The sequence below is a fragment of the Galendromus occidentalis genome, unplaced genomic scaffold (assembly GCF_000255335.2).
Source record: "Galendromus occidentalis unplaced genomic scaffold, Mocc_1.1 scf7180000076476, whole genome shotgun sequence".
NCBI lineage: Eukaryota > Metazoa > Arthropoda > Arachnida > Mesostigmata > Phytoseiidae > Galendromus > Galendromus occidentalis.
In genome coordinates, this window is record NW_003804465.1 from 32542 (window position 1) to 60111 (window position 27570).

The 27570-nt window shown below is 51.4% G+C and overlaps 4 protein-coding genes across 4 annotated transcripts; 3 read left to right on the forward strand and 1 right to left on the reverse strand.

The window, feature by feature from the left end:
- Nucleotides 1–13716: 13716 nt before the first annotated feature.
- On the forward strand, nucleotides 13717–15430 carry LOC100907593 (uncharacterized). Its single transcript, XM_003739252.2, has 2 exons — nucleotides 13717–14101; nucleotides 14249–15430. The coding sequence occupies exon 2, from the start codon at nucleotides 14249–14251 to the stop codon at nucleotides 15389–15391; it is 1143 nt and encodes a 380-aa protein (XP_003739300.2). The 5' UTR covers nucleotides 13717–14101; the 3' UTR covers nucleotides 15392–15430.
- Nucleotides 15431–15975: 545 nt separating this feature from the next.
- Nucleotides 15976–17725, forward strand: LOC108865214 (uncharacterized). The gene is made up of 2 exons (XM_018642022.1): nucleotides 15976–16043; nucleotides 16299–17725. Exons 1-2 carry the CDS (start codon nucleotides 16026–16028, stop codon nucleotides 17499–17501), a joined length of 1221 nt encoding a protein of 406 aa, XP_018497538.1. The 5' UTR covers nucleotides 15976–16025; the 3' UTR covers nucleotides 17502–17725.
- A 655-nt stretch (nucleotides 17726–18380) lies between these two features.
- Nucleotides 18381–21517, forward strand: Arp2 (Actin-related protein 2). The gene is made up of 7 exons (XM_003739254.2): nucleotides 18381–18689; nucleotides 19401–19481; nucleotides 19636–19861; nucleotides 20009–20149; nucleotides 20278–20418; nucleotides 20501–20752; nucleotides 20864–21517. Exons 1-7 carry the CDS (start codon nucleotides 18537–18539, stop codon nucleotides 21052–21054), a joined length of 1185 nt encoding a protein of 394 aa, XP_003739302.1. The 5' UTR covers nucleotides 18381–18536; the 3' UTR covers nucleotides 21055–21517.
- Nucleotides 21518–23028: 1511 nt separating this feature from the next.
- On the reverse strand, nucleotides 23029–26490 carry LOC100909147 (E3 ubiquitin-protein ligase Topors). Its single transcript, XM_003739264.2, has 11 exons — nucleotides 26324–26490; nucleotides 25566–25719; nucleotides 25405–25446; nucleotides 25142–25286; nucleotides 24888–24998; nucleotides 24515–24775; nucleotides 24257–24351; nucleotides 23983–24172; nucleotides 23712–23879; nucleotides 23430–23592; nucleotides 23029–23261 (listed from the first exon to the last, which is right to left on the reverse strand). Exons 2-11 carry the CDS (start codon nucleotides 25697–25699, stop codon nucleotides 23107–23109), a joined length of 1464 nt encoding a protein of 487 aa, XP_003739312.2. The 5' UTR covers nucleotides 25700–25719; nucleotides 26324–26490; the 3' UTR covers nucleotides 23029–23106.
- Between the last annotated feature and the right edge of the window lie 1080 nt (nucleotides 26491–27570).

The following is a 27570-nucleotide window of genomic DNA, read 5'->3' on the forward strand; positions in this document are numbered from 1 at the left end:
CTTCCTAACTGTTCGTTCAGATGTCTGCGTGTTTGTGAATGGAAATAGCCGCTATATAGCGCGCGAACCGTAAGACGCTACAGTGATCAGCTCTTCTTACTGAGTGTTCAGCGTAGGAGTCAAGGAGAAGAGGCAAGACACCCATCAATTCGATCATCCTTGCACAATCCTAGATCGTTCGTCTGAGTTTCCTGACGAAATATGTTGGAGCACGTCGTCTAGTGCGTCCAGGAATCCCCCCTTATCATTCAGTCAGATGAAAAGAGTTCGGCCTGCCTCATAATACATGGGCGAGCTTATGAGCTCCGTAGCTATTCGGCGAACCTTGGACTAATATTTAAAGCGATTCGGGTTCCGTGACGAAGACTCCGGCCCTCATATATTCACGGAGCACATTGCCTGGCCGGGTGTACGAAGACCGGATCCTGCGTTTTTCCCCAGCAGCCGCGATCGAATCCTTCTGTCGGAATCCCATCCCCTGCCTTTCGCGGTATAATCTTCTTCGAGTGAACTCGAGGAGGGGAAGCGGCATCCCACGAAGTGAAATGCGACACGAAACCCGACCTTATCGATGGCCGCGTTTTGAGACCTACAAAGATATCAAGGAGAGTCCGGAACAAGCTACGAATATGAACACGACGCGGATTTGATCATTCGAAACCGAAACCTCATTCGGAAGTGCAACTCTGAGGAGGCTCGGCAAGGTGTTTTTCCCGTCGCGGGCTAGAGCTCCGCACGATATCCATGAGCGAGACGTATCCAGTCAGCTCCGATGTCAGCCGACCGAACCCATGCGACACGAGGTTGCCATTCGAGTTTCTCCGCCTCCGGCGCATATTACTATTATGGAAGTCTCCGCGCCCTTCTCGATCTCGCCTTCCTAGTCAACATTCGAAATACTTATTCCCACCTGAAATCACGCCGATGCCGTGAAATCGGTTCAGAGTCCATGGTTCCTCGAAATCGAGAGTCCTTTCCGACGTAGCTTGCGAGAATGTTGCAATTCTTCGACCGGCACGGCGGGATTGCCGTGAATGGAGAGAGAACTTCTCTTCCATTCGGCCCGTCGATCCGTTGGGAAGATACTCTCATGGCGAAATTCAATGATTCAGTGGAGCCAACTTGTGATTTCGCTTTCTCTCCGAGCTCCGACGACGACGGCATCAAAGGCGAGCTGAGTATCTCCAATGCAATATACCCTCAAACGTCGTCGTACTAACTTGATACCCCCAGCCCTCTCTTCGTCTCATCTGGGTCGCAATTCAATCGTCCTGGCGTCTATCCATCCTTATCATCGCCAGCATTTTATTCGCTGCTCCGGCAGCCTGATATCTATGTCGAGGGTAAACCGAATTCGAGCTCCTCGAATGATTTCCTCCCAGCCCTCTACCCCCTCCCCTTCCCTCAAAGCGACTTGATCACCGCGAAACGAATAATTTCCGCCTTCGGGATCCGATTCGAATTCGGTCGGGTACTCGGCTTGTTTCCTGGGTCGGACCGAACGAATAATAATCGGATCCGGAGGGGAAACCGTTCACTTTTTGAGCGCACTGTTTGTTCTGAAAGAAGGTAGATCTCGGCGTCCGAGTTCGTGCAGCGGAAGGATGCTGAATATAAGCAAGAAAAATCAGAAGACTGAATGCTGGATTCTCTGACGTGATGGTGGGGAGAGTGTCGCGAATTCATCGAGATTTCCATCGCAGTCGAGGCAATCGAACGCATCAATTTCGATCGGTGATGGGGTTTCGCGTTCCGCTGGGGGAGAGCAATCTCGCGTTGGGCCGCTTATCTCCTGTTTTCCCTGCTCGTGGCTGATGCAGAAGCCACCCAATGAATACCGAGAAGCGGAATCGCAGAAGAAACGGAGACGAGAACGCAGCGGAAGAGTCTCGACAGGGACTGCAGCACTCCTTCCAATGTCGACGACGACGACGACAGACAAAGTCTGACAATGACCGAGTGATTTCCGTTTTCTGAAGAGCCAGCGTTTTCCCAGCGCCGCGCCGAGCGAAGACTGGTCGGTGGAGACTCGAGTCGAGAGGGGAAGGCGGAATAGCGGCGAACCGGGAAAATTAGCCGCGGCGTTTGAGTCGAGTAAAAAAATGACGTTCTCACAATCCAGTGCACAAGTCCCGAGAAAGTCTTTCCAGGGAGCCTCACGACTCGAATCGGCGATGGATATGCCTGCATTGGCTGGGGAAGAGGGAAGGGGAAACGACAATAATTGATCTTCGATGCCTGCCCCGTGCTCTCCGGGAAGTCATCGCTTAAGCTGATGTATTCAAAACCATGCTGCCGATCTCGCGATTGATTTTTGAGAGAATTTCGGGGGTGTACGACCGACGGAGACGAATTTCTCTACACAAGAAGAAGAAGAGCTCGACTCATATCCATTAGCGAAATTGAAATCAGTGCTCTCGAGGAAGGCTATCTGTAAGGAAAACTTCCTAGGAAATCAAGGACAAAACTTGATTGATATCGGTAGATGGCCGGGGTCACGGATCTCCCGCTCTCGTCTTCACCCTTTTCAGATCAACTGCTCAGAGCGTAAATGGAGCTGAGAGAGAAGCTTCCGGATACAAACTAGAGTGCTCCGACCATCCGTTGGGGATGGCGGGGAGGAAGGAAGCTAGACTCGTAGGCTAATCGACGCTCCGAGAGATCGAAGGCATTAGGAAGGCACGCGATCGAGCTGAGGATGGGAGCCCGAGACAATCGGGTACATAGTCGCTAAATGAAAAATCGAGATTCGGACGAACCTTCACTAGTCTCAGCACTCGCATCCCGAGTCCTCGGCAATCGAACCTTTCAAAGGGTCTTAGCATCGCGAGAGAAGGAGGAGAGGAATAGAAGCACTCGATCTCGATGGCGGGAGATGAAATCGTCGGGCTCAGCTATCGACAGATAGATACATGCAGGATTTGTGGGCTGACAACTTTCGCGCACGTGTCGAGCATCAGGCTCTCATGGTACTGATATACAAGCCAAGTAGCTAATTGAAAAGGAGCCATGACCCAGTCATTTGGGTGAGCAGTTCCGTTTTGATGTCACCGTCCAGAGTGCTACTCCTTCCCAATCTGAACAACCGCCATACCGACCTCGGGTTTGAGCTGCGATCCTGAGGAGCAGCCTGGACGTGACGGACCCGTTAACGTCCTGACACGGATTTTTTTGCGCCGTCGCGGTGCTAGGTTGATGCCTCCGGGTCTGGACTATTCATTCGTTTGGAGTCTGTCAGCAGCTGCACTGGGGCCCGGAGCCTCGGATTCGGCTCAGTGACGAATCGATTTCTTCTCTGCATGAGGGAGGATCGATAGAAGCATTTGATCACGATCACAAGGAATGCCCTCACGGACGTGCAGACGAGTCAAAACGTCTTCCGCTGCGAGAATTTCGGCAGAACAAACCAGATGAACTCGTTGTTTGTATCGCTAAGTTTCATTTTATGTGTTCCCCAATTCACATTTTATACTGCTTGAATCGATAGACCACAGCGGGCTCTAGCCAAGGAATCTAGGGATCGGAAATATTTCCCGAGCTCAGAGTCGCCAGAAGAGCCTCGTCACGGGACATCTCCGCCAGCATGAGAAGATCAGCTGGAAGCCAGAATCGGGAGCACAAGATGGCCCATTCACCATCGATAATTTTCTGGAGGGAATGATACCAAGCTCATTTGAAGGATCGCCGGTAACGTTGAGTCAAGGCAATGGACCGAAACGCGCAGGATCGCAGAAGATTCCTGGGACCCATACTCGGCTCATCTGAGCTGCTACGCCTCTCTTCTCTCGATGCTGTCTCTCGAGCTCCGCTTGCGAAGGAAAGCTCGCACCATGGTTCTGGCTCGCACCGAACACTCCCGGGCTAATGTTCAACCTCAAAACGAAGTTAGCCGTACCTTGGAACTACCGTCCAGACTGAGCATGATGACCAGGAGCAGAGAGCGGACTGCAACGGGCAGGACTGACTCCAAGTCTCCGTGGTCGGATTGTGAACTACGCAATTTACTGATTACAAAGCTGATTCGAGGATTTGATTTCCGATCCTGGGATTAGGTCGTTCGGAGTGAGTTTGTTAATCCTTGCTCAGCATCAGCGAGCCATCCCACCGCGTGGATGGAGCTCCTCCGAAGCGACCGACTCGTACGCTGGTTGAGCTAGTCCGCATTGCAGAACCGTATCCGTGCAATGCGTCCAATGCCATTCCGATATCGCCGTCGAGACACGTTCGTGTATCTCCAGCCGACAGAATTCAGATAGATGAATCACATCTGGGAGAGAGGCCCGTCCAAGTTCGAGCTTGAGCTGTTCAGGAACCTCGACGAGTTTACGAATGTTCGATTCATCGAGCTTTTGGAATAGCATGGACTTAGACGACGTTTCGGTGGATGTAGCGTTTCTTGAACGGGAACTCCCGCTCGACGACTGCAACGACTCGACGGGGTGTGTGAACTGGTCGAATTCAGCGGACTCAAACACCTCGATTTGCAAGGACCACGCACACAGACATCGATCAGCGCTGCTTTCCGGTGCCTCACCTGCATTGCTGCACGTCCTCCGCTTGTGTGAGTCGCGCATAAGTGTCTCGCCCCGTCTCGCGTCGGCGTCGTGTCGTAGGCTTGGCGACAGCACTTTTAGAGGTGTGAGAGTGGACAGAAGCGAAGCAATGGGTCGAGCAACAATCATCCCGTTTTCTAGAGGAGAACAATTCGAATCGAGTTCAGGGTCTATCGTTCGAGAACGGACAGAGAGTGGTTCGTCGTTCGCCGACTGGTTGAAATTAATGTCGCAACGTCTCTCACCGATGTTAAAGTACAATTTACTCGGATTCTTGACTCCCTGGGGAAAATCTTGCGATATTCCAATGTCTTCCACGTCGCGCTCTGCTTTCCCTTGTTTAGAAACAGGAGAAACTTTGAGGTTTTTCCTAGACCGACGACGATGGGGTCGTAAAACAGTTTACGGGTGGAATGAACCGATCGGCTGCCCCGTCGACGGGCCGATCCAGCGAGCAAGAACCCAATCGAGCGAAGCAGATAGTCGGCTAGTGGGCTGGCCGGCCAGCCCGCGACTTCTGCAATCGAATCGGCCACGAATCGCGCTCAAAACTGTCGTAAGCAAACACCTCACGTCGAACAAAAGCTCTGATCATGAATCGAAAGTATGCTGGGCTGCCGCTCGCCATCAACGTGGCTCACGAACGGAGGCCTGATCGATCCCTCGGCGGTTTTTCCGCTTTCTCTCTGAAGGGCTTCCCACAGCTGTAGCGGAGGCAGCTCTAAACTCGGGAAACAAAAATACGCTCGCACCGGAATCGCTCCGGCTGCCAAGCTCGAGGAAAGGGATCTCTCAGATCTGCTACTCATTCTGCACGAGTCTCCTGAGTGAAGCTTCCTTCCCGACGAGGCGGGGCTGGAGTAGCAAGAACATGTATGCCGATATTCCGCTCGGCTAGCAATGTTAGTTCCCGTCCGAAACCTTCACCCAAGAGAGCCACAAGAATGTGCTATGGTGAATGGATTGGGATCCTCATACCGACGAAGGGAATGAATATTTATGTGGATGTGACACTCGGGATTGAGGCTTTCGATAATGCACACGATGCTTGCGTCAAAACTTTCCGTACGCTTCAACGAATCTCAATTGAATTCGTCCCCCAGAGGTGGAGTTGCATTTTCCAGGCCGAGCATAGTCGAGTCTGCATAAAGGAAAAGGAGTCGACGAGAGAACGCAGGGGAATCGCTTCGTGGGAGTGCCTCCGGTTTCAAAGAACGAGTTAATCATGTTGTGTCAAGTCATCAAACACCTCCGACTGCGGCGAGCTCGGCGGGAAAAGGACTTGACTTCGGCGAGCCCGCGAGTACCATTTTTATTCCCGAATCGTTTTGCGCTTGAAAGCTAATGCGCTCAGTTTCCCTCTTCCTCGCCGCCATAAATCTTGCTTACCACCGCGTAGGAAAGTTCACTGGCTTAACGCGAATTCTCCCCATGGTGACATTAGTTGAGAGACGAGCTTGCTTTTACTCAGGGAACCCTCGATCCTGGGCAATCGGTCTGATACAGACACGTTCGATATCACTACCGCGACGAACTTAAGGCACCAAGAAGTCGAGGCAATGGCGGGCAGAAAGGTACCGAAGACTACCAACATAGCCTCTGAAAACAGGCAGAGGGCCCAGGTGTGTTGCCCTGACAATATTTCATTTTCGGTCCGATTCTACTTTGGTGAAGTTGCGCAAGAACGTCCTCACTTCTCGACCACCATGTTTCTTCCGAAGCGCGCAAACCTAGACCAAGGGATGTACTCGAGTCGGCAACGTCATAGCTCAGCACCCGAAATTTCCGGCTTTTTCTTTGTTTGTCCTTCATGAAGCCCAAGAAGGCATTCTAGGCACATTCGAGCGGAAACAAGCTCAAACAGTGCAGAGCGAGCAAAGAAGCATGGATAGACATCTACGGCAAAATGTCTGAATTTCTTCTCTCGAGACATTTCCAACCGATCAACGTGATTCCGATAAGATCCGCAGTCGTGGCTTCAGAGAATTTGCTCAGAGGAATAATCCAAAGCAGGGAAAACCTCCGGATCGAGAATCAATATATTATGTTCCAAGCGAAACCGCTCGGGAAATATCGGGTAGTTAGGAATGCTGAATAGACTATCAGAGGAGCCTTGGGAGCCGTTTCTCAAGAATGATCAAGATCAAGAGTTTTCGGAATCAGCATCCGAATCGTCGGAGCGATCCCCCGGTGACAACGAGTCGCTTGTTGGGAAAGCATGGATGGATTCTCACAAACGCACACAGATAATGCCAGTTGGTCTCCCGCGTCGCGTTGGTACATCGACTCCAGGACAGGGGGGCGGGATCATTTACTCCCCGAGACGAGAGCTTCCCCTGTACCATCATACAAGAGACGCTCTTCCCTCCGATCTTTCTCGGATTATTCTTTGCTGTCCTCGTCTTCAGCCGTTCCGACCACGATCCTGATCGCTTCGATCGTTGGTTGTGCGCCGCACTCGTCTTCCCTCTTTTCAAGCCCTTCTCCAATCACTGCCGTCCCGATCGGGAGTCCCTCTGGCTCTCCCGACTCACTGCTCACTGCCCGTACCTCACCACTCGCTCAAGTGCAAGTTAGCCTGCGGCAGTGCGGTGCTGAATGTGTATTTCTACGGTCTGTGTGAATGCAGTCGAGATGAAAGGGCTCCTCTCAATCGGAAAACTCGGCTCGGCTCCTCAGGTCAAGCCAGTGACTGGGTTCTACGCCATTCGGATGACTGACCACGTAGTTTTCCGTTCATGTCTTCATCTAGCAAGCGAGTCCCGATACTCGTGTAGATCTTTCGGTCCATTAGATTTTGCTGCCTGCAGCGGAATCTCCCGATCACTCTCTCGGCTCCAACTGGACCCTGTTCCGGCTCTGGAACTTATTTTTTGGTCGCTTCCTCAGCACCTTTCGGCTTGGAATTTTTTGCCTGAATGTGAGTCGTTGCAGTTTTTAGTTGCAGGTATTAACAAGTGCTCGTTCGTTCCTTGCAGCGTTTTTCCGTTTTCGTTGCTTCGGCTCGGGGGTTCGCTGAGTACATCTTGCAAAAGTTTCCTCCAGAAGCTTCTTTCAGATGTCCCTCTCGGTCGAGGAAACATACATCGGCTCAACGGAAGCATCTGCCTCGCAGTCCCAACCGTTTTCCCAAGTCGGGCTCTGACCGAGTATTTCGTTACCAAATCTCCTCCTCATCGATCTCTCATCAGCTTCGTTGAATTAGCGGTCTATCCCTCCCTTTGCCAATGGCGATTATCGTGGGATAAATCGGAAGCATTTTTTACAATTCCTCCCACCTCGGTACATGTACATATGTACGTGAGTACTGTCCTTGAGAAGCTCGCTCCGATGGATCTCGATTTTCGGCCAGGACTCTCCTGAATGAATCGTCTTGTCGCATGCTCTGCCAGTCTTGGACTCCCAATTTCTTCTCCGCAATGGAAGCTCCTCTTTGCTACCTGCAGAACATTCATTTACTGTCGAGTAACGAGTCTTCGTTCGCCTCGCTTTCCCCCATTTCTTATTCGACTCGTTCAATGCCTCCACTATCCCATCCTGACTCCTCGAAGGAGCCCTTCGCTTCAATCCTCTCCGTGAACGTTCCCATCTTCATGGGAAATTGTTCCCTGTCAGCCCTGGAAAAGGCTGCGCAGTGCGTCGGTCCGTGCGACCGACCGACAATTTGAACTTTCCACGAGCAGCACGACAGCGCGCAGAGCAGGTAGTACCGACGCCGACGTGGGCCGCGTTCCGCGACTCCCCGCTCAAATTGATTCAGTCTTAGATTTCAAAGAGCGCCTAATGGTGTAGCCTGAGGGATTCCTTCCCGGATAAAGTACTTTGTTCCCAGGAACGAAACACATTCATTCGATTCCGCCGGAAAGAATAAGCGATGGGGGGAATTTTCCCGAGGGCGTGGGTAAAAACAAGTCGCCGATTCTTCCCGATCACAAGCACTTCCCGAAAGCGGGAAGCGAGCTGCTCCCGAAGATGCGGCTAATCGTGCTCTGACTCTCCCCGAGAAATGCCTTTCGAAATATTCCGCAGTCCGCAGTTCATATTTGGAATTGAAGGATCAGCTCTAATCGGGAGAAAAATTCTGCTTGGATTCGAGCAACTTGCAATCTCGAATAAGTCTCCTCGATGGAGCAATGGAAATTTTAAAAAGTTTCCTTCGCATCTCAGGTCTTAGGCCAAGGTCCGCCATCCCGTCGGGGGCCGGGACTCGAGAACAGAAGGCGAAAGCGGACATATGCAGTCGCTACTCTTCGAAGGAACGATGGCCCACATCCTCGAATCCCGCGCCGCACACCGAATATTGAAACTGAATCCTCGAGCCGACACATTCCAGCACGCAAAATCATCGATGGTTGAGAGTTCCCCTCGAGAATATTCCCTTCCTGACGTGGCTCAAAGTTCGTTCGGGCGTGCATACTAGCGTGGACCTCTCTGCTGACTTCAAGACGGCGAATAACCTCCAACTTGGTCCCGGGTCCAGCATATGCAAATGATGGGATGACGTATAGACACAGAAATTGCCAGCAGGTGCTGAGGATCCTGCAGCGGTTCGAAGTTGAGCAGCGGCTGGAGCGGCAAGAGCCCGAATGTGAGCGAATCAAGAAACGTATGGATGGAATGGCGCGGAATGGGAAGGAAAAACGCATTCGATCCGGCTGGCGTGCAACGAGACGAGTGATTCTCGCGCACGTAGGCACGTCACTCGTCCTGCAGCCGAGCATCTGAACACACGAAAATCTGTCAGACGCACGCTGTCACGCCTGCACTGAAAGCAGCGGATAATTGCGAGCAGCATAATGAGTCGCTTCCAACGTTCAATGCTTTGCGTTCTGTCAGGCGTGCCGGCGAGCGACGCGGCCCGCGTCATTGTCAACTCGGAACAGATATTGACTGGAACTCGTTGACTCACGGCACGGAATATCCGTGGACTTGGCGGCTGTGCGTTCCTCCATGCGTGCGTTTGTCACAGAATCGTGCGTCGGCGACGGTTCCCCCTGTGTCGCTCGACCGCGAAGTGGTTTCGAGCTGAAGAAATGTGGGTGCGATCGATATGGACGGGGAGTTGAGAGACGAACAAATAAACGGTAACGACGCGACGCCGCTTTTTTTTCGGTGCGCTCGCGGCGTTCTGACGGAATGCCGTCTGAGCCGCTCCGGGTATCGATCGCCCCTGTCGTTTCGCTCCCGGGGAAAGAGTTCCGAGTAGGAATCACCAGTTAAAATCACTCTACGGCCTCGAGATCGGAATATCCTTTGAAGTCCCATGAAAGCGAGCGGCAGTCAACTCCGAATCTCGAGGGCATGGATATCTCGAGTCCGTTCGACGTCCGAGGCGCCTCATCCCGAGAGGAAGTCGCTCGCGCGGTCTCTGAGGGGAGCAGAATTATATATAAACTGATGTAACCGAATTCAAATTTCCAAGACGACGATAGAACCCGTGCTTCGTGTGTCGAGGTCAGGCCCGTTCGAGCTTGTCGATCTTCGAGTCAGGGAGCGTATCCGAGCCGTCATCCTCAATCTCTTCAACATTTGCATCGACGATGTGCACGATGGCCTGGGGCTCCTTTTTCCCTTCGGAAAATTTCGCCTCAATTCCAAGCGGAGCAAGTCAGTGCGAGTTAGGTCCGACGACCGCGAGGGAAGATGGCCATGCATCGTGGAGGGAAAAATCCAGCACGGGACCTCCTCTTGACTTCAGATTCGAGACAGAAAATGGTGCAATCCTTGTATGACCTGGATGCAGTTATGACACCGCAGACGTTCAGAGCTAGATGCAAGAGGAGAGGGGAGGGGAATTTATCATGGACAAGACGTCGATGCCACGGGGGAGTTTCACCTGAATCTGCGGAAAGACCACGACTCGGAAGGATGGACCGATCGCATAGAGCGGGTTCTGCCAGGAATGAAGCATCCCAGGCAGGTTCTGACTCTTTGGCCCCGGAAAAGACCTAGAGAGCATTGAATTCTCATGGACATTCCCAATCGACCGACAACGTGAAGACGCATAGTCGAGTATACGATGCATTTAATGTATCCTGGACTTCGGATCATCACATCACAACCTCACGGGCAGGACATCGCAGCAGTAGTCGATCTCCTCAGACTTGGCACTTCGAAATGGGAGGTAGTGCGCATCGAAGGAAGGAACGATGCGGTCGACGTTGACGACGCGCGACGGGGCTCGCTCATGGCTTGGATGATGATACTCATTGAAGGTTCGTACCCGCAGGGGCTGTCTTGCTGCGTTAGTTGTCTCCCTCGACGTGAAACTCCTCGCGGAGTTTCCGGCGAAGGCCAGTATCCAGCATCCTTGGCACCTCTTAAGTCGCCGACACTCATTCTCCGAGCGGCTCGATCGAGTATTCTAGCCAAGGCAAGGCTCATGTTACATGAGTCATGTCTCATGTGCTGGTCTTCGTCTCGGAAACACTGTATCATTGTATGATTGTTTTCGCTTATCTACCTTCACAAATCGCGTATACTTAGTTTGCGAAACAGTTCTTTCGTCCGCTCCATGGAAATTCTGTCATCATGATCTATGTATATCTGTCTCTTCCTCAGGGATCCGGACGGAGATTCGCTCAAGCGGAAGATATGTCACAGGATGGATCATCCGCACGTATGCATATTAGTCCCTTGAACCCGACTCAATGCCGCTTGGTGCTGAAAATCTGAAACTTCATCGGCGTATGGGACCGCGGCACCCAGGCTCCCGCCCGCTGGGCCTTGCGCATAAGGGCAACGAGCCTCAGGGAGCGCATTCTACTCGTTTTCGGAAGTTTGCTGCAGCGATATCTTCTCGCTCGAGTCTCAGTGCTCATTTACCTGGGTATCAGGCGGGTTGTGGGGAGTCGTCAATGCTCGACAGACTTTCGGCCCTGAGCTGAGCTCTCGGAGACTTCACGACTGAGGATCGAATCTCGAGAAGCTCTTCGTGGGCGCTTAGAGGGAGAACTTTTCATTTCGATTCCGTCCTCTGAATGCGTTGAAGGAGTCCGTCGATAAGAGATCACTCCGCAGAAATGATCGCGAGGCGCTGGAGATTGGTCTTCAAGATCGGTGCACCCCATTCGGGCGCAGCCGTTTGGGCGCGACCGTTTGGGCGCGGCTGTTTGGGCGCGGGCCATTTGGGCGCAGGGCCGTTTGGGCGCCGAGCCGTTTGGGCGCGAGCCGTTTGGGCGCGGGCCGTTTGGGCGCGGGCCGTTTGGGCGCGAGCCGTTTGACTGAACTTACTGCGCTTCGGTTCTGGATTGTGACCTCTAGCATCTATCTAGCACCTATCTAGCATACGGAGCGCCCCATTTGGGCGCGACTGTTTGGGCGCGACCGTTCAGGCGCGGCTGTTTGGGCGCGACCCATTTGGTACGTCTCCGCCGATGAGCGAATTCTCAAAATTGTGAGAGAATTCGGTCAGAGGACCACGGTGGACTACTTGCGTGGGCTGGCACGGAATTTCAGGATGCAGGCATCGAACGGCGGACCGCAGACTGCCCCTGAATCGCCGGAGTCAGAGTAACGGGACACGTCTGGGCCTCGCGCGTCCAAACGTCAATACGTATAGATAAGCCTAAGACTCGCTCATCCCGAATAGTATGGTATGAGCGGAGAATTCAAAGACCTAGGTTAAAGAATAGGTTGCACCTCCGATGCCGTCCGTGTTCGTATCGAGCGCATTTTTTCTTCGCCAAGAGCATGATAATCTTCATACGCAGATGGATCCACTCAGAACTCATGATTCGCTCTCGGAAGCCTACGGGGAAGTATTTTCGGCGTTTCCGTCTGGTCGTAATCCAGATTGTCGTTCCACTGGAACCGAGCGATTGGGACGACAATCGGTGATAAACCGTAAGCCGTTCACCGGACAACCAAGACTTCCGCGAGCAAACAATTCTGCGCCCAAATGGCTCGCGCCCAAACGGCTCTGCGCCCAAATGGCTCGCGCCCAAACGGCTCTGCGCCCAAATGGCTCGCGCCCAAACGGCTCTGCGCCCAAATGGCTCGCGCCCAAACGGCTCTGCGCCCAAATGGCTCGCGCCCAAACGGCTCTGCGCCCAAATGGCTCGCGCCTAAACGGCTCTGCGCCCAAATGGCTCGCGCCCAAAGAGCCGCGCCTAAACGGTCGCTCCCAAACGGTCGCGCACAAATGGGGCGCTCCGCTTCAAGATGCCGCGGAAAGCCGTGAGCGTTCCGACCGCTTGCAGAGCTTGGCATTTAGATCTCTCAAGACTATTTTATCGCTTCAGGAGCCCGCCATCGCATGATACAAGCCTGAACACCATCCACTCCTCGATCGTCATCACCGTTCCTTTTCGAAATGTCAGGATCGATTTGCGCCGCTTGTACCTGTAGCACCTCATCTCTGCTCCTATGCAATATCGATTCTATCGGTCAGTCACTTGAAGAGACTGTGGCACACTACGCCGGAGTTATCGCCACGGACCACAAACAGGAACTCACTCCTCGCCAAGCATACCGTGGAGCCTCGGAATCGTAGAAACTCAATAAAATCGCGATCCTTCGCACAGTTCGACTCGGGATGATTCGCCGACTTCCGTTTTTCTTCACCGCCTCCCGTCGGAACATCCGCCACAGCGAAGTTTTCCATTCTTGTTCATAGGATGGTTCCGGACGGTCTCATTAGAGTTCGGACGACACTCTGTGAGAGGTCCAGAGAACATTAACCAATTCACGATAATTGCGAGCGCTTCCTCTCAACTCGAAGATCGTCCGAATCCATCTGACCCAAATTTTTCAAGAAACACGGGTTGCATCTCCGATATGACGGCTGGTTGTACACAGCAATCGCCGTAGCGCCTCGAACAGCCCAGGTTCATACGTCAGCGGCTGATGGCTGTAATTCATGGATACACGAGGATGAAATCGGCAAAAACATTCAAAGTGTTAGCTTTGGAAGCAATAATATCTGAACAAATGGTTCTCTTCGATGCGACCCGAGCTAACTCTAGACTTAAAGTTTCCCCCGATGTCATTACATCGTTTACTCTGATTCTGATCGACCACAGAGCTGCGATGACGATTTTTCGAGGTCGGACGTGGGAAGCGTCAGCGCTCCTTGTCCTACTGTCAGAATGAGAGAGGGAGACTAGAGAGCGCGCGGTTTGAAATATCTGAGAGCCTCGAAGAACATGATGGTTGTAAGCATGATGACGGAGGAAGTTCACGAACGACCTCGTTGCGACGTTCGCTGTCGTTCATGCAGTGTCCCCGATCATCGTGTTACTGTTATCCGAGAGCTATAGTTCGATGCAGATCCATCGTGAGTCATCATCTCTCAGCACCGTCCGAGTCCGCACCGGTCGGTGTACCCTTCTCTCGCGAATACGGAACGAGATGTAAACATTGGAGCGTTTCCTCCGCGTGCGCGCGAAATGATTGGGAAAAACTCGAATATTGGTATGAGGACTTACCTGAAAAGTGTGACTCCGGCACCTTCGACATCAGGTTGAGGGTCGAGATCAACCCAAGAACGATTTTCTTAGCATCGTCGGGAATCGTGAGACATCCTAAACCGTCAGAACGTGCGCAAGGTCTGTGTCGTGCGAAAGGGATCACAAATCACAACTCCTCAAACAAGGGATAATGAACCATTTCTGATGGGTCTGCGATCCTTCTGATTCGATCCCCGTCCGCAAAAACTTTCTTCATCTGAGAATCATCGTGTGATTGGCTTCCAGATGGCCGAAACCTCGAGCGGAATGGACCTGAATGGGAACCTAGGTCCATCAGACGCTGAGAAACTCAAGGATATCCCGATTGAGGACCACGACATCGACAAGGCCCCGAAAGTCAGCGTGAGCAGCGGAACAAGCTTCCGTCGTGAGCGGTCCGCGTCGAGAGACTCGAGCCCACCATCGGAGAGAGATATCGCGTCTGATCAACTAGTGATAGACACGACTTTCGAATCAACAATCACGACGGCGTCGAGTTCGAGCCCGGCGACTGAAGACGCGACGGTCTCTTCCGGAGGAGAAGACGACACCGAGAATTCAGACCCACGCGAAGAAATGATACTCTACAATTGGCAGAGGCAAACCATGAGCGTATTGAATGGGAGCAGAATCCCAGAGACTCAACGGCGCATCGAAGAACCTTTGGCACAGATCCTGTGCCGTGCAACTTCGATCCTGATCAGGGATGATGAGGTCTTTGCATCCGTGGCTCTAGAGAACTCGTATGATGTTCGAATATACGATTTCGACTCGGGCCGAGAGATCGGGAAGCTGAATAGCGATCTGCTCTCGGGCTCGAATAGAATAATTCTGAGCCATCACAAGGACCGAATTTACGTCGCGGAATTCGGGGGGCGGATAATTTTTGAAATCGATAGATCCTATCAATTAAGCGGAGTGGCCAGGGTCAAACGACCGATCGGGAATTTCTGGGTCGTCCTTGACGATGACCTGTCTTTCCAGTGCACGTATGCTCACTCCCGGACCGGCAGGCCATACACGTTCTTCTGTACGGGAGGTATCAATTTGAACTGTAGGCTCAGGTACAGCGGTTTCTCGCATTGCTCAGTATTCGGGTATCATAAGGAGAGTTATTACTTGATTTCGAAAGATCTCCGCGAAATTCTAGCTGTGACCGCAAAGAGCTCCGAGATCGATTGTATAGAGAGCGTAGGCCTCGAACTTCCCGAGAAAATTTGCTTTCCGTACTCCGCAGGATATTGCGGAGAGCTGATATATATTCTAAGCGGCGACGAGATAATTGTGTATAGACCAAAAGCTAATGTTGTTACCAATATTGAGGGTAGCAAAGCCGCGGATAAGGTAGATGAAGCGTGTAGGCTGATAAAACGTTTCAAAACATTATAGTCTGCTCGAATCGCGTGGATCGACGCGATCGGTACAAGAGGAGCTCGAAGTGGAGTGGGAAGCATCCCGAGACTCCTCCGTGAAAAGTTGCTCAATTCATACTCGGTACTGCCGATCGAAATAAAAGAGCTACATGGAGGTGATGCTTTTCATTTTTCCGTCGAATTTCCAGGTCGAAGCGACCTGATAAATGTTGCTGCTCATGCGAGCGCCGACTGCAAGCTAGATTTTGTCCCATTCGCTGGAAATGACTCAGTCTACCCAAAAGGATAAATGCATCACCCGTATTTTTTTCCCCATGCAGAATGAACGCCTCGCTCAGCACAGAGATCAATACTGCTAATAATAATCAATTACCTAGTCGGTAATTCGCATCTATGAGAGTTGGGCTCCAGTCTCAGACGAAACTTGAGGTCCGATGCGAGAGTCCGAAGCAACGAGGAATCCACCATTAATGCCTGCTTACTGCGAGTCCCTCTCAATGACATAGCAGCACCCCACGCCGGCCGCTCGATCATTGCACGTTTCTGTTTTGACTCTCCTTCGCCGAAACTTCTCAACGCGATGTAAACACTGCGGTACGTAGGCGGACCTGGCATAATTCGGATCGGGAGGGCAATTTGAAGACCATCTGATGAATCAAGACGTTAGGGTAAGCTACATGATGAGACAGCGGGAATCAGCTCGTTCTCGTCTCCCGAATCAGCGATTCGATACCAGAGATCCACTCTCAACTCGCTCGCTCGCTTATCCGAAGTTCTCCTCGACGTGGTCGCAATCTTTCTCGCGCTGCACCCCCTCCGTTTGAGAGGGAACATACTCTTCGCGTGTTTTCCTTTCGATATCGATTGAAAGGATTGCCTTTCACCTGAGTGGAATCAAAGGGTGCTCCACCTGTGGCTTACAGATCACACGCGGCCCCATCGGCAGAGGTTCGAATACAGATGCAATGAATCGTTTCTCTGAGAAACATCGGATGGAGAGGATCGATGCATCCCACCCGACCAGGAAGTCCGACGGGGCACTCAAGCCCAAGCATCGAGAGGGGAGATGCGAAAAGACTCGGAAGAGGAGTGCTTCGCGGGAAGCGAGCTCTTTGCCAAGACTTCCGGTTTCTAGCATGTCTGGAGACCTGAAAACGTTCGTCGATCTACCGATTGGGATGCTGTCAGGTGTGGAATCCACAACAGTCGATACGATTGTCCCCAACGGATTTTTGCGGGTAGAAAACGCCACGAACACTTCGATGAAATCATCGAGAAACGCCGAGCGTTCGCTCCCGCTCGAAGATATGATGCTGTATAATTGGCAAAAAAAGACCATGAGTGTTCTTCGCGCGAATCGAGTGCTCGAAGAAACCTGGAAGATCAGGGATCCCCTGGCGCAAGCCCTCTGTCGTGCCAGCTCGATCATAATGAGGAACAACGATGTATACGTTTCCGTCGCCCTATGCAACTCGTATGCAGTCCAGGTGTACGACCTGGAATCAGGACAACTGATCGCGCACGTTTTCTCTTACTACCTGCCGGGATCGAGAAAAATTCTGCTGAGCTCCTATCATGGTCGGATTTATCTCGCTGAGCTCGGGAAGAAAGCCATATTCGAAATAAGCTCGGAGTATCGACTACGGAGAGTCGCCGTTGTCGGCAAACCCATTGGAAACTTCTGGGTCGATCGGCACGATCTGGTTTCCTTCGCGTGTACATATATCCAGTCTGATAACGGACTTCTGCACGCTTTTCTGTGGGCTAGAGACCATGAGATCAATTTTGAACTGAATCACGCCGATCTATTCAATTGCCTGATGTTCGGTTGCCACGATGGGAACTACTTCCTCCTTTCCAGAGATTCGCGCAGGATCCGCGCGGTCAATGGAAGGACAGAAACCTGGAGGATTGAACTACCGGAAAAAATAATTTTTCCTCACTCTTTCAAGCATTGCAAGGAATCGATATATCTCTTGACAGCCGACAAAATTCATGTATTCAACACGAAGACCCGACTCACTTCGACCATTGATTGTTCTCGGGCTGCGCGACAACTAGATGAAGAATGCAGGCTCATCCTACGCATGACGACATCGCTATCCGCAATCGACGCGAAACGATGAGAAAATTCGCAAACGCATTATTTCTCCATGCTGCTTATATTCACCATGATACCGAAATGATAATTGTGACATTCTCGGGAGTAGCTGCTTGAGTACCGAGACTTTTCTCCCAGCGATAGATGAACTCGGAGTTGATCCGGGAAAGCACCAAAGTTCCGCATCTTAAACGCTGTCCATAGATCCTACACTCTACTTTAATGTGAAAGAACTGAAGAATAAACTTGTTTGATCCGTAGTTCGACGGAAACTTGGAGCGACCGAAAACAGAGGACAAGAGGAGCGGAAGCTCGATCATATCTAGGTACCCACACCGGTGCTGTGATGTTCCGAGTCCGGAACAGGTATTAAATCATCCATCGAAGAGGTTCTCGTCGGCTATTGACCGCGACGATTGCAGTACTAAGTTCGAGGCTGAAGAATCAACTCATTCCTTGACGTCTTATCTTCAGCTCATGACGGAGTCAGTCCGCGCGAGAGCCACCTCTCCCATGACCGCTTCTAGGTACGAACGGAAAGGAATGGGCTGTGAATCCCAAGCGTCGGCAGGAGTTTCGTCTTTGCAGAAATATCCCTGTCGCCTTGGTTGCCTGAAGATTCCGCGGCTTCCTCCAGGGCGGAGATCATCGACTCTTGTCTGGTGTCGTTGGTTCCCAGTCTTGGTATCGGCTGACAAGCGAGAGACCCGAGGGCGCGGGCGGTCCATCCACCCATGTTTGCTCGATATTCATAAGCAAAATGTGTTTCATCGAGCCCGGCAAGCGTTGTCTCCCTCGTAGAGATTCCGTGCCGTGGCAGCGATCGTGGGTCCGGAGTTCCGGAGCCGCTAAAGACCTCCTGATGGGGTCTCGTTCCTCGGAGCCGTCATCTGCATTCACCGGCGACTTAATCTGACAGGGGTGTGTGTTGGTGGTCGTCGTAGTTGTGCTGGAATCGGATTGAACGGCTCTTTGCTTGAGTAATTTCGCCATATAAAGACCGAGGTGACGGCGCGTTCGGTGGCAGGCCAACTAGCGAGCGGTGTTCCTCCCATTCGAAATGGACTCACAAGGCAGAAAAGTTATAGTTTGTGACAATGGAACTGGTTTCGTCAAGTGTGGATATGCCGGCTCGAATTTCCCAGCGTTTACCTTTCCTAGTCTCGTTGGGAGACCGATCCTCAGAGCTTCGAGCAGAGTCGGAGAAATGGAGGTAAGCCCAGGAATAGCGAGATCCGTTGACTTTCCGTGGGGAAGGAAAATGAGGCGTCCTGTCCCGCCAGCCACTATAAATGTGCTCCGCAGTCAGATGCAGAGAAGAACCACTTGAGCTTTGAGACGAGCGATCGTCCCCTCAACTTGAGAGCCGAGCTCGTTCCCACAGACTACGGTGATCTCCACCAATGATCAGAGAATTTCCTGACAAGCGGAGCATAGTCGTTCTGAGGCATACGAGGTGGATTCGGCACTCTGGACATCCTCATGAGCAACACCGTCATTCCCAAAAAAGGGCATTGAGTCATAAGTTAACAATTCAAAAATCACTCCGAGCTAAGTGCCCGTACAATAATAGTGCCCTCTATCGAACGATCCTCGGAACCAGATGCTCATCGGAAGAGGCGGCTCTGCCAGCTGGGATCGAGGTGTCACATTCACGTGGGCCTCGAGCTCTCGGCGGAGTAGCATGGGGCATTATTCGTCGGTTCGGAGGAGCCCGGATGATTCATCCCGTTTCCGAATCAATGGTAGCTCTCGATTTTCAGCAGCAACGCGAATCTCTGTTCGACCACTCGTCGCGGCTTGAGACTTGAGACATGCATCGCTTGTCGAGATGAAGTTTTCTCAATTGTGCCGAGCTATCCAAGCATTGCCGGGAGCTGAGTCAGATCATACATGCTGACCTGATGGCTGAATTCTATTTCAGGTCAAAGATCTCATGGTTGGAGACGAGGCTTCAAAGCTTCGCTCCATGCTGGAAGTGAATTACCCTATGGAGAACGGGATGGTGAGTACCAGGCACGGTTTGCATTTAATTCTCATCACCGGAAAACAAGCTGGAAATAAAAGAGAATCATTGATGCCGTATATTCTGATGGGGCTATGATTGGCCTCGTCTCGCGTATGAACCCGTGAAATCATCGAGTATTCATGATTTTCAGGTCCGCAATTGGGATGACATGCTGCACGTATGGGACTACACATTCGGGCCGCAGAAGATGAATCTAGAAACGAAAGGCTGCAAAATTCTTCTGACCGAACCACCGATGAACCCTTTGAGAAATCGCGAGAAGATGCTCGAAGTCATGTTCGAACGATACGAATTTGATGGAGCCTATATCGCTATCCAAGCCGTGCTCACCTTATATGCTCAAGGACTGTACACAGGTGCGATTGTCTAAGTTTGGGATTTTTTTCGAGAACCATACTGAGTCATTTCGATTGAGCATACCTCCTCAACCTAAAGTACTTCTCTCAATCATACACATTTTTCGGGCGATTTCGCTTGGCTCAGAGACGCGCTGCATTTTCTAGGGGTTGTGGTCGACTCCGGTGACGGCGTCACACACGTCTGCCCAGTCTACCATGGGTTCGCACTGCCTCATTTGGCTCGTCGCTTGGATATCGCTGGGCGAGACATCACTCGTTATTTGATCAAACTTCTCCTATTGCGTGGTGAGTGTTGATTCCCAGCCTTTGAGCTTTCGTGCAGGATGAGGAAGAGACGAGAAAACCACGAAATCTATATGTCGTCCAAATCTGTGGGGAATCGACCGAGTCACTCTTCAAACGGCTGATTTCAGGGTACGTGTTCAATCAGTCAGCGGATTTTGAGACGGTCCGAATGATGAAAGAGAAGCTTTGCTACGTCGCTTACAATGTCGAACAAGAGCAGAAACTCGGTCTAGAAACGACCTTCTTGGTAGAGCCTTACACTCTTCCCGGTGAGTTAACGGTTTTCGAATCATCAATATGAATGATGCTCGCTCGGGCAAATAATGATAGGAGCTCTTCATCCCTTCGCAGATGGTCGCATTATAAAAATGGGAAACGAACGTTTCGAAGCGCCAGAAGCATTATTCCAACCACATTTGATCAACGTAGAGGGCCATGGCATGGCCGAGCTTGTATTCAACACAATTCAAAGCGCAGAAATAGATCTGCGGTCTGAATTGTACAAGCATATCGTACTCTCTGGTGGATCCACCATGTACCCAGGATTACCATCGAGACTTGTGAGAGAAATCAAGCAACTTTATCTCGAGAGGGTCTTGAAAGGTGAGGACTCGTCGTGCAAAGAGATCTCGATCAAGCTGAGAAGATAACAAACAGTCACGAATCGGAGGCGGTCGGATCATTCCTTGATTTCGCCTCCTTCCCGGCTTCTAGGTGATGCAGAGAAATTGAAGAAGTTCAAGATCCGCGTCGAAGACCCACCGGGTCGGAAGGACATGGTTTTCCTCGGCGGGTCGGTGCTTGCGAACGTCGCAAAGGACAAAGCCGACTGGTGGATATCGCGCGAGGAGTATTTGGAACATGGCGTTAAAGTCCTGGATAAATTGGCGCCTGCGGCAAACTGAGTGAAAGGTCATTCCGTCGCCAGAGAAGATCGAACGATCCTCGGAAAGTGGAAGAAAATGGACGAAACACTGATCACGAGACGAAAACCGAGTTCTGGTCCCTGCCAAACGCTACATTTTCGTTCCTTGCGAATCTTGTACAGCGTCGCTGAACCGACGTTTCGAGTAAGAAGGCTTCAGATCATGAAATCTTCTTCTTAATAGATTCCCTTCGAGCGCTGCGTCATCATGTAGAAATATTCCATGTCGAAGATTTAGAGCTCTCCGTTCTGGTTCCATTCCGAAAACCAACGGGTTATTCGACTGAATCGCCCTCTAGATAGATCAAGACGGATACATGCGGACGCGAGAGGAGGATAAAGTTTCTGATTGTTGAGAGTAATTTAAAGCACACGACGTCGCCAAGAATGGATTAAAAAACAATGAATGATGAATAAACTGAGCTCAAAGGCGCTCGACCGAACCAATGATATGATCTTTCGATCTTCCCCGCATTGCTGCAAAGTCCTTCTGAAATGGTTTGGGGGTATCCAAAAATCTTCCGGGATCGATCCCGTATCCTGAAGAACGCATACGACGATGAAAAGAATTGGGACTTTATTAAAAGTTTCAAAAAACCAACTGGTCGGCTGAGTGGCTCCGCCAGTCAACTCCTCGGTCGATCAATCGACGGGTCGACCACGTGATTGCTGCACTTAAATTATCGGAAAACTATCGCCTCTAAATAAACGTACACAAGATACAGGGTCTCAGATACACCGTACGATCATGTATTTACAAATGGCAACCGCACTTTGCCAGAGATAACAGAAAAAGTCAATGTAGGATCATTGCGATCATTGCTTGGTCGAACCGCACGAGCACCGAGCTAATGCCCATACCGATAGGGTCCCTCGGAGACCTCCGAATTCCTTCCAAGATCAATATCGAGAACATGAGAGTTCTCGCCAAAAACTGAGGAATGCAGTCGGTGCGGGGCGGAAGCGACATCAAAGCAGGACTTCGGACATCCGCCGCTAATCATGGGAACAGGCGACTCGATAAGATGGCGGTGAAGGGGACGGATTGAGGACAGGCCGATCGGCCTCTCTGCACTCATCTAGGAGCCGTCATTCGAGTACCATTCAGTTCGGTGACGACCGAGACTCCCGAATTTGGATAAGTCGAGAGAGATGGATTGATAAATGAACTTTCCCCTTTCATTAGCGAGAAAAAGATCCCGGAGCCTTTTCTCGGGGAACCAGGGTATAGGATTTTACCTTAGACAGGTGCTTCTCCCTCAGATCTATCGGAAAAAACATTATTATCCTATTTTTCAACGAGAATAGGAAGAACTCGGATCAACTATGCATCATGCGTCACATTCGAACGAAATTACCTACATGAGCAAGACCAGAAAGTGCAGCCCGGAATTCCCTTACGGCGATCGATCATCAATCAGAGCGTCGGGAATACGAACAGAAAACTACGTACTAATGCTTCGGCAGCCGAAAGTCGGCGTATCACGCCTATTAGCTCCAGTGGATCAGGAGCTCCCATATTTTGAAAAACAATAATGAATGAATTGAAATACATTCGAAGGGACTCGGAAATCGTTCAAACTCCGAGGTTCGGATCGATTTTTCAGTCCGGATACGATATCTGCTTCAACGTAACGATTCTCTAGAAGTATTGAGAAGAAAAGACGTACCCCGGGACAACAACGAGCCAGGGGAACATTCGATCCTCTGAGGAACTCTAATTGCGACCGACCGTGAGTTCCCGTGACCTGAACTTAAGCACCATTGGTTTGTAGAAACTTGAACTTGTCTTAAGGACGCATCGAGTTATTCTCCGCTGAACCATGCTTCTACCTTCCTTCCACGAGCTACGACGCGCTTTTCATCAGAAACCACGTTATAAGACGGACACATGGTTCGACGCTATCGCAGACGAACAACCTAGTGTCGGATGGTGAATTCCCCCACTCCTTGGAGCCAGCTCGTCGCACGACTTTTTTCCGAGCCGTAGCGGCAGAGGACTGCCATGCATAAGTTGAGTTTGAGCGTTGAGTTACTTCCTGGATCGTTTCGCGTGCTTGTCCCTTTCTTTTTTCGTCAACCTGTTCTTCCGTCTGGGTCGCTTGGTCGTTTCATTTTGAGCTTCTTCCTCTGTGGATTCGTCCGTCTCGAAAGATGTCTGTTGAGATGGGCCGGGATAATATGCCCCTGGAAAGTTGACAAGCGCGTTTACGAAACATCCCGGTCACCTCACAGATAGGCCACAAATTGATGAGATTGGATCACCCGGATCACTGATAATTTCTGCATCTCCCGAAACTGATCAGTGATCAGTCTCCGGTAGTCAGTCTCAGGTAGTCCAAAAATGTATCTCACCTATCAAGCTTCTGGGCCGATTTGATGAAGTGTGCGGCGGATCATCCTGCACGTCGCCCTCTCGAACATGCGGCGGGGTCTGCGCCGGGATGGTGTCCTGCTCGGAAGCTGAATCACAGAGGTCGATGAGGACGGGCGTTCGTTCTCGAGTCGGCCGGATAACCTGCATCGTACGATTCTTCATGAATAGTTGGTCATTCGAGCGTTCGGTCTACCAAGAACGCTGACCAAGACTCTTCTATCGACTCTCAGCTCTGGTTCCCATAATCATTGTTTGCGAACCTTAACAATTTGGCAGTCGTCCTCGTCGGACGAGGAGTCAATAATGAAAGTTGTCCTGCTTGAGGATATTGGGTTCGAAGTGCTTGGATTGGACGGACCGGGATTCGAGGGTCCCGGCATTTGGGAGGCAGAAAACTGAGCACCGGAGGTTGACGGCTGAGGAGAGTTCTGTAATGAGAAAGAGAAGTTTCCATCCAGCCTAGCGAAGCGATCAAATCATGAATCGTATAAATCAGTTGCCCCAGGATTCTAGACGGTGGAGGATCCTCACGGTGTTTTGCTGTCCACTTGGTCCGGGCTCATGGGACCAGGGTCTGAATGCAGAGAATTCGGGACCCTGCGACCTCAACGGAGCACTTATCACCTCGACGGTCCTCATGGTCTCCCGTTCGAAAGCTCTTCTCAATCTCTCGACCGCTTCTTGGTATGACATAGGAGGTCTGTACTCGTATTGCACCGATCTGCGAAGTATAAGATCTTCCTGAAGACTGTTCATGATCAACGGCCACTATTAATTACGGAAAAAATGTGCACGTTAAGCCAACCTGTCGAAAACCGGCATATCATGCGGTGACGACGCGAAACAGAAGAATTCGTGCTGGAAATGTGCTGTATAAGGCCTCAGGTAGAGATCCAAGAACTGGAAACGGAGGGCTTCCATTAGTTTCTCCTTCGTCAGTGAAGACGCTCGCTCATTTTATTTTTCGTTGAAAGACGCTGGCAAACAGGTCTATGAGGCTACATGACTATTCTGTTGGATCAATGAGGAGGATTAGAAGAGAATTCGGGCTCCGAAAATTTACCTGACGCATTTCTGCACCTCGGATGTCGACTCGACAGATCATCATAAGAATGAGTTCCATCACCAACTGAAGATTGTGAGTGGACGGCAGAAGCGCCAAGAGTTCTCTGTTCAGCCAGGGAATCAATCGGTGTGTCTGCGCTGGATTATCCATGAAAAACTCTGGACTAATATCACGGTATCGGGTCATTCCGTTCACCCTCGCATAGTAATAGGACTCGTATATCCGTATCCGATCGGTCGAAGATTGCGAAGCCGGGACCTGTTTGGAGAGATCACGTCATCGACGAATAACATCCGAATCACTCGTCGGAATCAATCACTTCTACTTCCGACATTTCGTTCCCGTTCTCAGTGATGTGATTTCGACTCACCAGACGAGCATGCGGCTGGAAAATGTGGTACTGCTCGAACTCGTAGTTTTCCCTGATGTTGTGCACTATTGTCCGGAAAGGTTTTTGGCACAGCGGACATGTCGGTTTCACCTAAAATTTTCCAGAAGTCTTCTTTCATTTCGAGGAGCGTGCAAGACGCTCAACCGACGGACGACCCGTGGCGGAACCCGGAGTGGACCGGAACGACCCAAGGCAAGCAGTATTTGCCTTGGATTGGCGGGTCTCCGACGTACCTTGCTCCATTCCACAAGGCATGAGAAGCAGAAGCGGTGATAGCAGGCGTCGGTGAAACATTTGTTTGACGGTTTGCTGAGGCATATTGCACAGGTATTATCTTGGTCTTCGGAGCAACTCGACGAAGTCGAACTGGGTCTGGACCTGGAATCAGTCTCGCCGTCAGTGAAGAGCAATCATCTAGGAAGGACTCGTCGATGGATCCCATAGAACTGCTCAACTCTGCTCTGAGCCTGGCGAACCTAGAGCTCGAAGAACATACCTCTCCGCCGGTGGTGGCCCTTTCGGTGATGAGTTTGTCCCTCTGGAGTCGCGACGGTACATGGAAGTAAACAGCACATAAGAGCGCTATATCTCGATGCGCCGAACTCGTTTCTCGGCTCTGATCAAGCAGGACTCGATCTTTTCGGCAATGACGCTCACCTGTTATTCACTGGCGACCTTGCGAGCGGAGGAGTGCCTCGCCTTCGACGGGGCGTCGAAGACGTCGACGGTCTCGCCGTGCTGGATGACGGCCCGGGCGACCACTGTCGTCCCGTGTTCGAGTTAGTAGCCATCCCCCTTGTTCATTTGCTTCCTGTCAATGGAGAGATTCGATTTTGACTAGGGGCTGCGCGGGGAAATTCCACTCTCGTCGTAGACTCCGATTGCCGTCGACGATCGAGCTTCCTTGGAGCTTTCAACTTCCCTGTCGCCCGCTGAGTTGGAGTTCGCGTAGTCTCGACCTTTCTCAAGAAGATAGCCTCCCGAGACTGTCGAGAGGAAGAAAGATGCTACGGAGGCAGAGAACTAAACACTAAAGGATCCCGAAACACCTCTCCAATATGGCCTCTTCGTCTCATGTTCTCGAACCGAGACAGAGACTTTACGAGCACTGGGTTGGGGGAGTGATCCTTTGACACTTGAGCCAATTGCGTCTCGATACCTCCACAGGAGTCTTGCGCGATTTCGTCTCAGAGCCGCATATGAGAAGCTTCACGACAAGGAAGAGAACTCGAGATTCTCCCTCTCCGACTGGCTTCATGGATTGCTCGATTCGCATCGATCGAGGCTGCTTGCCACGGCCGACCCGACAAGAATGGTTGGAAAACTTCTCCTCGTTAGTAGGCTCTCTATGAGATCGCCTCCCATCAGAGCGTCAGCTCAATTTCCGGTACTTTCCTAAATACTTTCGCACTCACATTCTATTGTAGAAGAACTGAAGCGATTTTGAGCCGTTCGGGGAGTCAGGCTCCCAACTTTCGAAGCCAAACTATTTGCCTCTCCATCTCCGTCAACCTAGACAGGGTGATACTCGCTTGGAGATGCCGAAACATATGATTCCATCAGTCTCTTGTGTCATCTCACCATCACAGACACTGAACCACGGACAGATGTAAACAACTTCAATGGCGGATTTTGCGCAGAGGGCGCAAGAAGAGGAGCACAGATATCTTTATTGTTAGCTGCCGCCGACCCAGGGGCTTGCTCTGAGCGTCACGGATGCTCTTCGATGAACTCGTACGGTTTTCGGAGCGACTCGAGGGAAAGCTCGCCCAAGGATCTTCTTTGTTTTGTTGTTGATGTTGGTTACGAAATGGGCGAGTGAGTTCCGAATGCAGCGTAAAGGCCTCCCCGTGGCAGCTGAAATCCGGAGTCATGCGATTCCGGAGAGAGAGTGAGAGGGATAGAGAGGATGAGTTTCAGCAGCTGTTACAGGCGATCCGGGGATTCCCGCGCGATCGGGTCAACTCCCGAGTAGGCTTCGCGAAACACCGCAAGTGCCATGAAAAACCGCGGTTATTTGCTCTTTCCCATAGACTGCCATGTTGAAGAAAAACCGCAAGTCGCGAAGCCCGCTCCCGAGCCCGTCATGGGTATGGAGTTCAGAGTACTGGTGAAATTTCGTGCTCTCTCTCGGCTGAAGAGTTTTAAAGCGAGAAAATTCGTCGCTTCATCTCGCAATCACCGGTCATGGCTCCTCAGGCATAAAAATATGTACAGCGTCGGGAGAAGCGCCCCGCAGGATGCTGTTCCCCGACCCTGCAATTGAACCAAGACCATAACGACGGGCCCTGAGCAACCGATGCATCCTCCGGTGCGAATGAAGTCCCCTCCGATGAGACAGTCCCCTCACTCCAGAGCTTCTATCACTCTCGGCAGATCCTCGATCAATTTCAGCAGAACCGTTAGACAATCGAAGCGTGATCTCTGGCAGGAGCGGGCTCCTGCCCGTGATGTTCAGAAGGATCTCTGCTGCTCTCGGTCGACGACTCGATTTCCGAAGATCATTGCGCTTTGCAATTACGGTCTCGGAGCGCTGACTCATTGACCAGCCCGAGTCGAGCATCTTTCTCACACGGGTTGGAGCGAGGAATTACGAAGTTAGGGCCACGCATCGGCCATCGGCCGAGCTCGTCCTCTAGATAGTTATCCTCGAGAGCCTCTA